The sequence below is a fragment of the Monopterus albus genome, unplaced genomic scaffold (assembly GCF_001952655.1).
Source record: "Monopterus albus unplaced genomic scaffold, M_albus_1.0 scaffold6.1, whole genome shotgun sequence".
Taxonomy (NCBI): domain Eukaryota; kingdom Metazoa; phylum Chordata; class Actinopteri; order Synbranchiformes; family Synbranchidae; genus Monopterus; species Monopterus albus.
The window spans coordinates 1,395,951-1,411,832 of NW_018127886.1; the positions used below are offsets into that span (position 1 = coordinate 1,395,951).

Consider the following 15,882-nt stretch of genomic DNA (forward strand, 5'->3'; position numbering starts at 1 on the left):
ATTAAAGTGTGTGGCTGTTGATTAGTGGTGTGTATCTAAAAACATACAGGACATTCAGGGACATGTCCGAACAGTAAGCCTCGGAAGATATTATAACTAAGATTACGGCTGAGCATAGCATGCTACTAGCAATATTCATCCTGTCTGCAGACTCTGCAATCTAGTTGACCTTGGCCTAGATGCAGCCTGCAGCACTCATGACAATGAACTAAGCATTTACCAGCCTGAGCATAGACAGCCTGTCTCCACTAAACATTTGCTAATACAACAGATGTCTAACAAATATCTATCTGACTAAGAAATTACCTAACACAGCCTATAAAACACTTGGCTCTGATTTTATGGTGATCTTCATACTCACACCTCGTTTGCTCTTACACACACACAGGGCTCTCTTCATCTCGGACAAACATGGTGTCAGCATTACAGCCGAAGAGCCGTTTGAGGATGGGAGACTTCAGCTATGGGTGGAAGACACACATGTTGATGAGGTGAAACTGCAGCGTTGTCTGTTGAAACAAATAAAGCCACTGTTGGTCATACGAATTGCAGAGATGCATAGATCTGTTTTTCTTTTTTTCTCTTTCAGTATGTGGTAAAACTGACTGTGAACAACACTCGAACAACTGCTGTACATTTCACCTACTACACCTCACTGCAGTGGCTCGGATACTTGACTCTAAGAGATGAGAGCAAAGTGACCAAGAAAAACCCCCTGTCACTACAACCAGGTAATGCAAATGTCACAAATGAGTTTCATAAGGTTTATTTGTGAGTTTTTGAATTCATAATGCCAATTTTTGCTCCACTGAGAGAAAAATTATGGACCACTAGGAATACACTAAACTTTATTCATTATGTTCCATTCTCAGGTGACAGTTATGAAATCCAGGTTTGCTTTAGCTGCAAAATGGTTGGCTTCTATCCAGCTACACTGGCCTTTGAATTCAAACCAGATTTGAATGACTCAGATGCATTTCACATCGTCCGCTTCTTTGAGGCTAGATGTGTAACTGCCTTAGGACGGGAGCTGGCACCTGTAGCACCCTACAAACCTCTCTCCCTTCCTGCCTGGACCCCTGAAGTTAAATGCATGATTGTGGATGGTCAGCCACCTGAAGGGTACCACCATTCACTTGATACACTGTTAAATAAAATGTAAAAATAGAAATGCTTTCTGACTCATTCTGTTATGTTGATATAGTTCAAATCTTTTCCGTTTTGTCAATTTTTTTCCAGGTTGTCGGTGCTGAGACTAAGAAATGTGGTGCCGCTAAGAGATTATAAAATACCACTATATATGAACGAGCTCATCAAGTTACTCAAGCAGCCTGCTGGCGTCTCTGGCAGAAGGTAAATTCAGTTCAGTTTTTAATCATCTCTAGCTATAGGTCAGTCATTAAGGATACTGATGTAATGACTCTGGAAAGCTTAAGCTGCTTTTATATGATGTTTTATATATATCACAGTGTAGCTAGTAGAAATGTTTATTGATATCAGTTATATTTAGCCAATTGTTTTGAGGGGAAAGCTGATTGTTTCTGTATCATATCTGGAAAGTTGCAAAAAAATAGACTGATACTGGATCTAGCAGAAAGATGTTGATTGACCATAAATTTAATTGGTTTTCTGTGAAATTTCTTGCAATAGAATATCCACTTGTAGTGACACTGGTCTGGCTTAATGCAGAAAAAGTCACCAGTAACTAAAATCTTAAGACACAGCATGATTATTAACATCTAACCACACAACATAGTTGAGAAAAGAATTCAGTAACATATAAATGTCTTGGAGACAGGGTTGGCCTGAGTGTGAACACGTGCTAAAAACATACACCAATGACATAATTCAACCCAGTTTGTGTTCTACCGTGTAAACACTTTCTTTTCCTTGGGTCTGGTTAGAATGGCCTTGCTGGAGAGTCCCTTGAGCTGGGAGAACTACTGTGAGAAATTCCACTTGCTGCTGTTTCTGGAAGAGCTGCAGATGGAAGTGGACATCAAGAGATACAACATCCCCAACAATGATAAAGAATATGCCACTATGGTCAGAGACCCAGCAAACAAGAAACTTCTCATACTAGAGGTAATCATATGCTTGCACATTTCATTCACTCACTTATAGTACTCACATAATCACTCATTCCTTCAGGTGTTCATTCTTTATCTCACACTTGGAAGTCACTGGCTCATATTATACATTTAGAATAAACTTTTACTTGGATTCAGTAGCTCTAGATATCTGTCTTAATTAGCTGTTGTACCAGAAGGTATTACAGTATATTGGAGTAGTAATAAAAATAGTCAGTAGTACATCACACTACAAGGCACAAGAGTTTTCACCATACAAGACAAAAAAAAAAAAAAATCAGTGATATGATTTTAAATCAGAGTTTAGATTTAATATAAGAGCTGTTGTGATATGTACTGCTGGCACTGATATCTTACTAGATTAGGGGGTCGTACATCAAATCAATTTTAAACATTTTTACTCAGCCATTACATTGGCTAAAGTGTAATCAATCATTTCTGAAAGCAATGATATTTAAAATTATTTATAGTGCAATACATTCTTCAAACTTGCCAGGTACCTGGTGTGTCTGAGAACCGGCCATCTGTGCTACGAGGAGATAAGCTGCTGGTGTGTCCTTTAGGAGAGACAGGGGTGAAGTACTGTGGCTACGTCCACAGCGTGCAGCTGGACTGTGTCAAACTGGGCTTTGATTCAAAGTAAGTTCAAGACAGTCATGTAACATAGTGATTTTAAAAATATTCTTTTTCTTTGACTGATGTTTAACAAAGAAAATGGATTTTTTTTTTTTTTTTTTTTTTGTATTTCTTTGCAGATTGTTGGATCTGTTTGTAGACAACATGAAGTTCAAGGTTGAGTTCACTGTCAACCGCCTGACTCTGCGTCTTCAGCACAGGGCTGTAGACCTGGCAATTGAAAAGAGACTGGAAAATGTGCTGTTCCCTGCTGCACCCAGCTACTTCCCTCCACCAACTGAGCTTCCCAAACTCAGGTCAGGCACGCTAGAATGGAATGTGTGTGTGCCTTTGTATTACATACATTATGAGGACCAAAACCTGTTAACACACTCACACTGTGGGGACCAGAAGCTATTCCCCACAAGGAAATCACTGAATTATAGGGTGGCAACATGGTTAAGTATGAGGGTTAGGGTTAGACAAGTAGTGGTTAAGGTTAGGATAAGTCTACAGGAAATGAATGTCAAAGTCCCCACAAGGAATGAAAACACAGCATGTGTGTATAAAAAATACAGTGCATATGATAGTTGCCTATTTTACAGCACAGATGTCTGTAGTATCTGTCCCTCTGCCTGTGGATGAATAATATAAGACAATGATTGAGCTGCACATATGATCAGAACATAATGGCAGGAGACTCTGTGATTCCAAAAAAGCAACTTCCTGACAGACGGTCCAGTTTATAGTTTTGTCCAGTTGATGTATGGCATCTTCACTTGAGCTCTTTATTATTCAAGCTGACCTTCAGCTGACCTGCACTTTGCAGCACGAGTTAAGTTTTCAGTGTAAGGGACTTCCTCTCAGGCCCCCTGCAGCTGCCCCTGTTGGTTAGGTCATGCAGTACGTGACCTTTCTCTGTGTACTGTCTCTGAATAATGTCCAGTTTAAGTCATGTCCAGTCTGTGTATTGTCCACTGAGGTCATGGTCTTTGGCGCTTAAGAATCCATTCCTTCTTGAGCGTGTGTGCTCAAGACTTAAGACGGTGTGAAAATAAAATACAAATGCAAAAAGTAAAATTATGATCCCAATAACAGAAAACACTGCTTGTTGCTGCCTAGTTATTTAGGTTGTTCCTATGAGGAAAACATTTACATGCTGTACTGCTACATTAAATTTAGAATTAAGAGGCATTTTAAACTTGTTAAAATAGAAAATGTTTGTATCCTAATAATTTGGCACAAACAAGGTGCTTGATTCACCTTATGAAAGTATGTGATTCTTTGTGCATGTACATGGTTTCTACCTGCAACTCACCTCCTGTCATCTGTATTCCTGCTATTAGGCTGTTTGACTCAAAGTTGGAGAGGAACCCAGAGCAGTTACATGCAGTACAGCGCATTGTAGCTGGCTCATCCAAACCTGCTCCTTACCTGGTGTTTGGCCCACCTGGAACAGGTACAGCAAGCACCAGCATTGTTGAGTTTTATGTGTTTAAAGTAATTTAGGTTTGACCTGGTATCCTACCACCTGCCCACAAAGCTGGAACTTTAACGCACTTGACTTTATTCAGGTGGTTCTTTTTCTGTTCAGGCAAAACTGTGACTCTGGTGGAGGCCATCAAGCAGATAGAGAAGACCCAGGCCTCCTGCCACATCCTGGCTTGTGCTCCCTCCAACAGTGCTGCTGATCTGCTCTGTACAAAGATTCTGGAACACGTGGACCAGCATAAAGTCCATCGCATGTACGCCAGCAGCCGGGACCCACAATTAGTCCCTAAAAATCTAAAGGTCCGTGCTTTTTTTTTTTTTTAAATTCCAAGTGACTGCTGTTTATTTTAAATTCAAAGCCGTTCTTTTATTTACTATTTATTCGCCTGGTCACAATTATATTATCTATCCTTTTATGAACATTATGGTGCATGGCAGTGTTTAGGACTATTTACTACTCACAATTGTTTGCTGTCAAGTGTTTTTCTGGCTTCACCGAAGCATGTGTACACAGACGTTGTGGTACTTCCACAGGAATGCTCTAACCTAGAAGGGGACCACTATGTTTTTGCTCCTAAAGAGAAGCTGATGGAGTATAGGATTATGGTCACCACCCTGATAACTGCTGGAAGGTAGTGAATTACTCTGACTGCAGTTTGCTAACCTGCATGGCAATTTAAAAAAGTTGCACTTCACTTGTTGTACACTGTTACATCTTGTTTATATTCTCTACTGTTCAAAATGTCAGTCAATTCTGCTCATGAGCTTGTGTAGCAGTAAGTTGGCTACTGTCTTTGTATCCCTGGTATCTGCAGGCTGGTCACAGGAGGCATTCTGGAAGGACATTACACTCATGTGTTTGTGGACGAGGCAGGACATGCTGTGGAAACTGAATGTTTAATCCCATTGGCAGGTAAAGACCAAACAGCACTGTGTTTTCTGTTGAATGTGCTTTATGGGCTGGCTGATGTTTGTTATCCATGATACAAAGGGCTGCTGCATGCTGAGTCTGGTCAGGTTGTTCTGGCTGGAGACCCCAAGCAGCTCGGACCCATCCTCAGATCCCCTTTTGCACTGAAATACGGCATGGGTAAGTACACACACACACACACACACTGTAGTGTTTGAGGTCACATACAGTATATCTGCATTTCAGCTTTTGTTATTTACACACAGACTAACTTTAAAACATACTCTTGTCTTGCTTGTGACTGCCATATTCTGCTATTTGACAAGACTTAAAAGGCTCTGCTGTCTTTAGGAGTGTCCTTCTTGGAGCGCATGATGAATGATATCCCTTTGTACCAGAAGGATCAGGAGGATGGGTTCAACAGTCGCTTCGTCACCAAATTGCTGCGTAACTACAGGTGTGGTAGAAGAGCCAGTTACAGGTCACTCCTTGACTATGTTTGACTTGTCTTGACATTTTCTGGGCTGCTTTTCTGTTTTGTCCTTTTCAGGTCCCATCCTGCCATTCTGAAGGTTCCTAACGAGCTCTTCTATGACAACAAGTTACAGGCTTGTGCAGATGAAATTAAACGCAACTCCTACTGCAGATGGGAACACCTCAAAAAGAAGGTAACAGTCCTTTTTCTCAGCACACACATGCAAAGAGGAACTGATTATTTGGCATGACTACTCAGGCACCTCAACTATTACATGTAGCCATCTGATGTTTGTTCTAGAACTGAATCGATTAGTTAGGCGGAGGTAGGCGTACCGTCTAGTTACAGAATATGAAAACCAGTGCAACACTTGTCACTTCAGAATTGTGGACTTGGTTTACCCCACCTTGTGGCAGCACAGAAACATTCTGAAAAATTTCTCTAAAGAAGAATGCATGAACAGTTTTATTTATAAAGATATTTCTCACCCCTATTTCAGGACTTCCCACTGATCCTCCATAATGTCACTGGCATTGATGAGCGTGAGGCCAGCAGTCCTTCATTCTTCAATGTGGCAGAGGTGGAGGTGCTGATGAACTATGTGAGGAAACTGCTGGAGACAGGAGGCAAGAAGGGCCTGGCTACCATCTTACCCAAAGACATTGGTATCATCGCCCCCTACAGGAAACAGGTCTGAATTAATCCAAGTTGACAATGAATGAATGAACATGGAACTGAATTGACTGTTAAGTCTGACTACATATTACCCGATTTTATTTCTGGGTGTTACATAGGTGCAGAAAATCCGTAAGTTCTTGGAAAAGGTTGGGAAAGACCTCAAACTGAAGGACATAAATGACCTTAAGGTAACTAAATCTCGCTCTAGTCTTAAATAATAAACATGCAGCAACAGTGGCTCATGTGCGTACACATGTGTTAGGTTGGTTCAGTGGAGGAGTTCCAAGGTCAGGAAAGGAGAGTAATCCTGGTGTCTACAGTTCGGAGCAACACCAAGTACGCAGACTTGGACAGAAAGTTCAGTCTGGGCTTTGTCAAGAATGAGAAGGTATACAAAACGAGCACATGCACATAGTGTGTTTACACAAAAGGATATTTTGAAACACACTTTTCTCATCCAGAGATTCAATGTGGCTGTGACACGAGCCCAAGCCCTGCTGATTGTGGTGGGAAACACCAGAGTGCTGAAGACGGATACTACCTGGAACCGGTATGTTTCACATAGCTACTTCACCTACATACCGATATTAAAACTAAAGTTTTAACTTTAAATTCAAGAGAGCAGTGCCCATTATTCTCTGTCCTTGCACATCTGTAGCTTCATCCAGTACTGCAGAGAGGAAGGAGGCTACATTGACTTTGGGGCAGATGACGATGATGACGAGGAGAACATGATCGAGAGGTTCGCCAGCCTGTATCTCGATATCAAGCCTGAAGGTGACAGACAAGCTTCATTAGCATCCCTCTTAAAATGAATATTTTGAATTGGTTTTAAAGTTACCCACCTTGCTGTTTGTCTATTAATCTGCTCTAAGTTGAGACTGCGGAGAGCGCCATTCAGCAGTCTCTGCACCCCGAGTGGAGGAACGACCTTTGAAGAAAAAGAGCCGACTTCATCCATGGCACCTGAAGGAATTCATTTGCCTTCCCCTTATAGATTTCTATAGGCTTATAGATTTCTACCTTTTGTACACATTCTTCTGAGGGCTTTGATACCTCTTTAAAAAAATACCAAAGTATATTGTTCAACTCAGGTTAGTCTTTTTAATTTCAACTCGAGAAACATAGACAGGAAAGTGATTCATGTTTAAAGCAGACAGCTTGTCTTTGGTTACCTCAGTGGGCTGCACAAACACCACTTTCAATTGGAACAGTTTCACTTGAAACAGATGCCAACATAAAATTGGAGAATGAATTTTAAAAGTAATTTGGTTCTTTAAAATGAATTTTACAATCATGTGTATTTACAGTTTGTCCCTGAATTGAATGTGTACAGATATTTCTATTAATTAATAAAAATTAAGTATTTAGAACTGTTTATTTCCTGATCACTTTGGCATTTGTTGGTTTTAGTTTAATGGAAATGGAGTCTTGGGTTTCTGTTAAATGAAACAGCAATTTTTGGGCTATAACGTGCAGCCTCACCTGTACAGTCCTTCACCTTTTGCTAATGAAAAGGTTTGACCAACATGCCAGGATATGAATTTAAACCAGTTAAGATTACGTAGTATTTCAAAAATACTTTATTAACATGTTTGTCACATTCAGCACTTCTCACTCCCGTTTGTAAAGCATCATCACAATCATTTGCTCTTGACCTGTTTGACATTACAGACGTATAGAGGCACTGTCCAGGAATTAGCCCAAGACCACAACATTCTGATCTTGGTGGATCTGAATGTACTGGATAAATGATATCAATGTAAGGACCATCTCGTTCACTTAAGTGTGTTCAGGGCAGGACTACATATATTCACAATGTCATACCGCCTCAAATATGTTCACTTTAACTGTATCAGAGGGCTGCAGGTAAGATGGGATGGTTTGATGATTCCGTCACTGTGGAAAGTTACTGTAGTTTAAATTTTACTTTTTTTAACCACTTAAAATTGACACTTGGACTTTCATCCCAATTTTGTTGCAATTTGTTCAGATTGGTGTAAAAACTTCAAACTTAGATGTCACATTTCAATTTTGAGCCCAAAGACAGACACACACCCTGTCTTTGAGGTTGGCTGCACAGGACATTGTCTATAAGGGCCACACAAAAGGAACTTTGAACACTGGCTTAGATATCCTCATTTGTTCAATCACATTTCAAAGAATTTTCCCATAGTGTAAAATGAAGGGGTATTGCACATCGACAAGCCCCAATTTCAGATGGTCAAGACTGCTACTGATCTGCTGAGCACAAAGAAGAGTGCACATTAGCTGAGTATTTATACAGAATGGTCCTGTCTGAATATTAATGGCTGTGTAGTGTGCACCCATTATGTGCAAAGCACAGAAACCTGTAGGTTACAGTGTGCGCTCGTCCTCAGTTAATCCAGTACACAGTGGTACATCACAACCTCTAGTGGACCTGAAACAGTACAGAGTTCAGACAGGACAGCAGGGTTTGCTGAGGGAAGGCAGTGGTGATGTCTGTCAGAGTCAGTATGAGCATGACTATGAGTATTGTCTCCGTGACAATAGACCAGTGTCTCTAGTGCCAGTTTAAGCTAGCACCATGGAAGACAGACCAAGGTGCAGCCCATAACGACCTCACACAAATAGCTGTTGCAGCTTCAATTTATGTGGGTTTCTATGGATTAATGCTGTGATCATGCTCTAAATTTAGTTCTTGCCAGAAGGTAGGAGGAGAAAAAAAAAAGTTCTGCTGAAACAGGACTTTCAGGCTGTAAAAATTAACAGTGGTATGACAAATAGATGAAGCATTGTGACTGAAGCGGATGTGGAAAGGGAGACAAAGGGGTATATGCAGTTTAAAGAGAAGCAGAGATTCCTTACCAATAAAGCAAATCTAAAACTGCCTGTACTTCTGCAAGTGAGCTGAGAAACAGACAGTGAGCTACAAGCACCTACTCTGTAAACAATCATAATGCAGAGGCAGGTGCCTGATGTATTTGTAAAGTATATGCACATATAAATACAAACATACATTCATATGTATAGAGAGAAAGGGTAGGTCCTTCTCATTAACAGGCTGGTGAAGAAAAACAAAATGGCAAAAAAAAAAACCCTGACTGTGCAAGTAGCAGAGGAAATAGTGTTACAAAAGAAAAACATTTTATTTTTTTTTTGCTTTTAAATGGGTGGGTCAGTCTGTCATAATTGCCTGTGGCATATCTGCATTGGTGAAGTAAGTGTTGTCCACGGAAGCCACCGATTTAAGGTTTCTCTAACTTTACTCTGTGTGTTGGGGAGTACTCCCTCAGCTTCTGACTGGCCAACATGCCCCACCGCTTCACAGTAGCTGGCAGCCGCCCCTCTTCTTACGCTTGCGGACCTGGAGTGCCGCCCTGGTAGCCATCTCAAACACTTCCCTCACGCCATCCTTTGTCTTGGCGGAGCACTCCAGGTACCCAAAGGCACTGATGCGGTTGGCCATGTCCCTGCCCTCTTCAGACTTTACTGGCTCCTGAAGGTTTAATGTTCAAACTGCGAGTTAAACAGTGGGTACAATAATAATAATGTGTTGCCAGTAATACAAATGGATACAGAAACACACACCTGTTTCATCTTTGCCAGCTCCCTGCGCGTGTGTTCATCATTCCTAAGGTCCTTCTTGTTGCCCACAAGGATGATTGGGACGTTGGGACAAAAGTGTTTCACTTCAGGTGTCCATTTCTCAGGAATGTTCTCTACAAGATTGAGGAAAAAAATACATTAAAAAAAATCTCAAGTGACCACACAATAAATCCCAGAGTTCCTTCCTTAAAAGGACAGCTAGAGACCTCATCACTGTACAGACAAACATGGAGAGGTCACTGACTCCTAACTGCACTGGTTCAAGTGTGCTAGCCAAAATCAGAGCTGTTTGCTTTGGAAGGAGATGCCATGTTGTGATAAGAGTCGGACTACCATCTGTGGCATTGCTCATGTCAAATCACTGTGGGAGAGTCTTGCTAAAGAAGACATATTTCTCCATCTGTGGGATGTGATACTTGAAGGCCAAAAGCAACCAGATCCTAGCCTGAAATGCATGTAATATAATTGGTGTATGTTTCCAGGAAATTCCATTAAAATTTTGAGCCAAACACAATAGCAGCAGTTAGATTATATTCTTGAAATTTGTTTAGTCATGATATTCCTCCTTAATAGGGAAACACTGCATTAAAACCCGTAAGAGTCCATCAAGGATGCATTAATCAAAATCTGGAGTAGATCAGTCTTGAATTACTGTACTGACTACATGTGGTTACAAATATAGTTTCAATATATTTAAGTTAAAGGTCATATTCATTTGTTCAAAGTATTGAATAATGATGACAACTGGGGCACAGTAATTATCTAGAAAGGTTAAACACAGTTTTGCTGAGTGGGTTAACGGTTTCCAGCCTTACCTAAACTGTCAGGGCTGTCTATGGAGAAGCACATGAGGATGACATCGGTGTCGGGGTAAGAGAGAGGCCTCAGTCTGTCATAATCTTCCTGACCCGCTGTATCCCACAGTGCTAACTCCACCTGAGTGAGAGGAAAGAAGTGATGCTGGTTATTTCAATTGCATTATTCACACTTGACCCGGCAGCAGGGTGACAAGGGAGAAAACCAACAGAAAAACCAGAATATGGGCAACAAGAACAGAAGCAGAATAAATGGAAAGAGGATTTAAAACTATTCATTCTTCTGCTATCAGGCCTAAAAATCAGATCCCTAGAGGTGGATATGGCTCCCGCAGGCTTCTCTGAGGCTGTTAATCAAAGTGTTAGTAGTCCCAGAGCGCCTGACCTGCTCCAGATAAAACAAATGCTGAATAGAAAGACATTTGCTACAGCTCAGCAAAAGCTGGAGCTCTTGCTACAGCATAACACGAGTGTCATATCATGCTTACATCATGTGGCTTCTTTTTACTGTAAAAGTCTGCGGCCTCTGAGCTTAACTGTAATGTCGACCTGTCTTATCCTGTGTCCTGTTGATTTAGTTCTACAATATCCTTACCACCATTACAATCACAGCTGGAAAACTGCACCTGCTACTGCTGAGAATTGGGTAATTGGTTATCTTAGCAAGACTGGCAAGTCACTGTGTCTTACAAAGAAAAACATTTCCATAGTATGACAAACAGTGAGCAGAGCTGTACCAGCCTGAAACATTACTTTGACAATTAATTGGATAAGTGAGTAACCCCACATCGTGACATACTGTAATGTGTTCATCTCTGCTGCTTTTGAATTCTTTCACCACTAGGTGCCTCTCTGGAGGCTCATCTGCAAATTATTTAGCCACAGTGCTGCTGGTGTGAAATCTTTTCAGCCCTCTTTTCTGAGTTTTTGTAGCTGCAGCTGAATATAATCAATTAATGAGTGGGGGACAGCTGTGAGGTGTTAAATATTTCACTATACCAAGTGCAGGTTTTTTTTTTTTTTTTTTAAAGCTCACTACACCACAGTTGACATGCTTGGATTCCAGACTTTGTATGAAACAGCGCAAAACCCCAGCCGACTGATCCCACATTCTGCAGCACGGCAAACAGGATCAGGAAATGGAACATTAGTCATGATGTATGAGGAGACGGCTCCAGTCCTACACAGGAAAGTAGCTCTGATCCTTTTCCTGTTGTTGGCTGGAGGTCTGCTGCTTCACAACAATAAGACCCACAGATAGAGAGTTGGGCTTAATATTTAATTTAAAAAAAAAAAATCGTCAGTACCTGTCACAGCTCTGGCTGATTTATGTGCTGCATCAGCAGAGGTTAGCAAAGACATCATGACATGCTGCATGCTGGCCTTCTTCGGGTCAAGTAAGCTGCAGGGGTAGGCCAGTCAGGCGAGCACGTAGAACAGACGCTGCTCTAGTCACCTGTGGTAACGTTAACTTCAGGGCCTCACTTGGATAGTGAGGTTGCAGGTGAGTCGGCAAACTGTTTGCCGTGACCCCACTGACCTGTTCGATCAGCATAACTTTTCTCCCTACTATCTCGCATTTTGTCCTTGCAAACATAATATTACGAGCTCACTTTACTAAGAGGTCAACGAGACATGTAACTGGTCAAGCTGATAATGAATTTTCAGAATGTCCTCTGCTGGACCACAAGGCAAATTACATCAAACGGCCTGCTGCGCTTATTGACAGAGCGTACATTGTTGGATTCGAACCCCGTTTGAACAATGCTCAAAATTCTGATGAAAAGTGACACCAATATGGCTCATCATAGGTTATTTTAATGTTAAAACTTGTTCTGTAAAATAACCGGTTACTATAACTGTCAAAAAATGTACTGGAGTAAAAATCACAATACTGTAGAGGAGTAGAAGTTTAAAGTATCAAAGTGAATATATTCAAGTGCAACTATGCTGCACATGAGTAAACAGACATTCCCCATTGCCAACTATAGCAAATCAACAGAAATTTTAAATACCTGTTTGCCATCAACTTCAATGTCAGCGATGTAGTTCTCGAACACAGTGGGAACGTAAACCTCTGGGAACTGGTCCTTACTGAAGACGATGAGCAGACAGGTCTTCCCACATGCACCATCTCCAACTATCACTAGTTTTTTCCTGATGGCTGCCATCTACAAACAGAGCACACTCTGATCAGTGTGTGTGTTAGGGTTTGAGACACTGGTGAGGATCCAGTATTTTCAAACAAGGGAGGGAGGTGAAAAAGGAATGAGGAAAAAGACAGCAAGGGGAAAAGATGACTGAAGCTTGTTTTAGAGCCGCACCCTCTTCCCGTTCCTGGGCTGCGTCCTGTGTGTGAGGTGAAAAACAAGAGTCAGGCTGAGGGTTCAAGGCTAGTCTGGAAAAGCAGCGAGAAGAAAAGGAACAGGGGGAGAGCCACAGCCTTGGGAACGCTGCCGCCTCTGTACTCTATATGCTGTTGCACATACACGGCTTCAGTCATGCAGTTACTTCAAAAACAGTCCTTAATGTGTCACCTCTCCGTCCCTGTGGGTCATGTGATTTACAGCTCTTACTGGTTTCGTCTGACACCTCCATATTGCACATATTTCTCTCCTATTCTCTTTGCTTGTTGCCCCAAAAGCTGTATACATGTGAGTAAAACCTGGGTTGCCAGAGGGGAATCGAGCCCCCCCCACACACACACAGATCAATAGCCAACTCCCACAAGCTGACAATAATGGAGAGAAGGCAGTAGGTGATGAGACAATGTACTGGCTGCCAGCCAGCAACATCAGCTTCCACAGATCTCAAACTACCTAGACCAGCACAGGCTTTTCATCCCCTACAATGTAAAATTGCCATCACACACAGCTGATGAAATGCAGATTTATCATTTAAAGTGGTTATTATTAACGTTTTATATCAACAATGGTTCACGATTATTAATCACCAGACTCTATAGTTTGCCACAGCTCTACTGACCTTCACAGAATCTTTCAGCTCTTTCTTTTAGTTTTCAACCCAAAACTTTCCTGTTACTTTCTAAACAGCAGCCGTTTCACTAAAAAAAAAGCTCTAAAAACCCAGTGCACGCTCGCTACTTGCTCGGCACCACACAGCAGACGGACAAACTTAGTGACTCGCTTTGACAGCATTTAGCAGCTGAAGAGACACGTTTTCTTCAGGAGATCGTCAACACCTTAACAGAGCTATAAGGATCGTGAGCATTGCTGGACAAAAGCAGGGCTCCAATGAATGTTACTGCTGCTTCATGTCTGCTGGATGTGTTAAGCAGCTGTTTCCTAACAACAAAGTTATCCAGCACTCACTAATATATTTGCATCTGTGGTATCAGTGATGAACAGAGTTTTGCTGCATTTATGTGGAACTGTTTCTTATGAAAAGGTCTGGCAGGTGGCTGGAAAGGCCTGTTGATACAAAATCTTTATAGAAACTAAAGTCAGTTCTTACAGGTTGAATGGAGGCTCCTCTGTACAGGGTGACCCAAACAAATGATTTTATGTAGGGAGAGCCTGCAGGACACACTACATGGTATTTTCTCCAGCCTTCTATTTGGTAAAAAGACAATGAGCCCTAAAGAGACGCTGTTTGTGTATGTTCGGGAACAAAATGTACAGTGCTACATGACTTTCCATTCGATCCCCTCAGCTTGTGTAGCGCTCATTTACCTTGACTCGCAACTACCATTTTCACCACACGAATAAAAAGACAATTGTTCCATTTGCTTTTCTCTCCCACACATTAAATCAGGCCAGCGCGCTGTCAAGTTTGTCTCTGGAGAGAGCCACCTGTTCTCTGTGATAGCAGGCTGCTGCTACTCCATACATCATACTGTCAGTGCCAGAGGGAGGACAAACAAACACACACGTGACTGGTATCTACAGTGCAGACCCAGAAAATGGAGCTAGTCCTGCAGACCTTGTGCTGTGATTCAGCTTATTGACGACAATCACTCTCACAGCATGCCGCTGACTGTGACAGTGGACAACATGGAGTTTAGTGGGGATAATGGGTCCTTTCCTTTGCATAATGTGTCTGTGTGCGCACATACTGTGCCAGTACAAGGACAAGAACGGGGACTCCAAGGACTTTTCTAAATAAGAGAGCTGATCGCTGGGTTTGTTCTATTATAAAACCACTGCATTAAATGATGAGAATGTTCGTGTTAAAGGAGCACACTTTGCTCACTTCTTGAACAGAGCAGTTCCCCAAATCTTTGAGAAGTCAGCCAAGAGCCAGAGTGGATCCCAAAACAGAGAATAAACCCGCAACTATTTTGATTAGTACTTGATTCCAAAACACAAACCACTTTTAGGTTCAAGCTATCCAAGTGTAAGGATTTGCTGCTTTTCATCATCTTACACTGAATATCTTTAGGTTTCGAACATATCATTGCAGGAAATTGTGACTATAATTTTTCACCATTTTATGACATAAAATAGCTAAAGAATATGAGGAAGTAATTTTAAAACACCCTAAATATGAGCTTAAGAAAGTAACTTAATGGAGAAGAAAAAGAATACATGTTTGCCCTCCTCATAAGCGCGCTGTCTTTTTAACATAACTCGGGTGAAAACTGCAGGCGCTTACCAGTAATAGGTTTTGTTGATTTTCCCATTGCCATCTATGTCCTCATCTGCCTTCCTCCACATTGGGCTGCAGGGCTTTGCTGGAGCCCCCTGCAGTGCTGGTGCTGTGGTGAATGCAATTTCCCATAGAAATGAATAGAGGGGGCTGCGTTTTTTCACACCTTTGAAACTCGGCCTGAATGTGGCCTTACAGTGTGTATGAGGATGCATGGAGGGCAGGCATGCATATAACAGGTCAGGCTAGTGTACATTATGGATATCAAGTCAATACTACCTAGGACACATTCATCCTTAGCATTCAAGTGAGTTTAACTACATCGAAAGATCATGCTTAAAGGTCATTATATTACAAGTACAACATTAACATCATTAAAAGCGAATAAAATCTAACTAAGAATATCATCTAGCAGCTGCAGCTATTCATTGTTTTGCCATTTCCTTTTGCATTACTCAACAGATGATAACTGGAAAACATTTTGGGGAAAACCTGGTCTGACAATGACAGCCTCAATAATGCATTCTGTTCATTATTAGACTCAGTTGGCTTCTCTCAAACTGTAAATAAATCCACTCACTGTTTTAATCACACTCTTGATCTTGTTCT

General features: G+C 41.4%; 2 protein-coding genes across 2 annotated transcripts in view; one reads left to right on the forward strand and one right to left on the reverse strand.

Annotated features, from left to right (window-relative positions):
- The window catches only part of LOC109969395 (putative helicase mov-10-B.1), a 13,202-nt gene extending 4,230 nt beyond the window's left edge, over nt 1-8,972 (forward strand). Inside the window, exons 4-23 of the mRNA XM_020616249.1 lie at nt 389-491; nt 590-731; nt 873-1,122; nt 1,240-1,353; nt 1,905-2,085; nt 2,587-2,729; nt 2,846-3,022; nt 4,052-4,164; nt 4,300-4,496; nt 4,731-4,828; nt 5,012-5,109; nt 5,188-5,286; nt 5,458-5,563; nt 5,657-5,774; nt 6,081-6,272; nt 6,376-6,447; nt 6,522-6,647; nt 6,721-6,809; nt 6,918-7,036; nt 7,135-8,972. Of these exons, the coding sequence (XP_020471905.1) occupies nt 389-491; nt 590-731; nt 873-1,122; nt 1,240-1,353; nt 1,905-2,085; nt 2,587-2,729; nt 2,846-3,022; nt 4,052-4,164; nt 4,300-4,496; nt 4,731-4,828; nt 5,012-5,109; nt 5,188-5,286; nt 5,458-5,563; nt 5,657-5,774; nt 6,081-6,272; nt 6,376-6,447; nt 6,522-6,647; nt 6,721-6,809; nt 6,918-7,036; nt 7,135-7,196 (2,599 nt within the window). The 3' untranslated portion in view covers nt 7,197-8,972. The remainder of the gene's footprint in view (nt 1-388; nt 492-589; nt 732-872; nt 1,123-1,239; nt 1,354-1,904; nt 2,086-2,586; nt 2,730-2,845; nt 3,023-4,051; nt 4,165-4,299; nt 4,497-4,730; nt 4,829-5,011; nt 5,110-5,187; nt 5,287-5,457; nt 5,564-5,656; nt 5,775-6,080; nt 6,273-6,375; nt 6,448-6,521; nt 6,648-6,720; nt 6,810-6,917; nt 7,037-7,134) is intronic.
- Nucleotides 8,190-15,882, reverse strand: part of LOC109969633 (rho-related GTP-binding protein RhoA-D) — a 20,337-nt gene continuing 12,644 nt past the window's right edge. Inside the window, exons 2-5 of the mRNA XM_020616663.1 lie at nt 12,681-12,836; nt 10,666-10,786; nt 9,833-9,963; nt 8,190-9,740 (exon numbers count right to left, since the gene is read on the reverse strand). Of these exons, the coding sequence (XP_020472319.1) occupies nt 9,567-9,740; nt 9,833-9,963; nt 10,666-10,786; nt 12,681-12,836 (582 nt within the window). The 3' untranslated portion in view covers nt 8,190-9,566. The remainder of the gene's footprint in view (nt 9,741-9,832; nt 9,964-10,665; nt 10,787-12,680; nt 12,837-15,882) is intronic.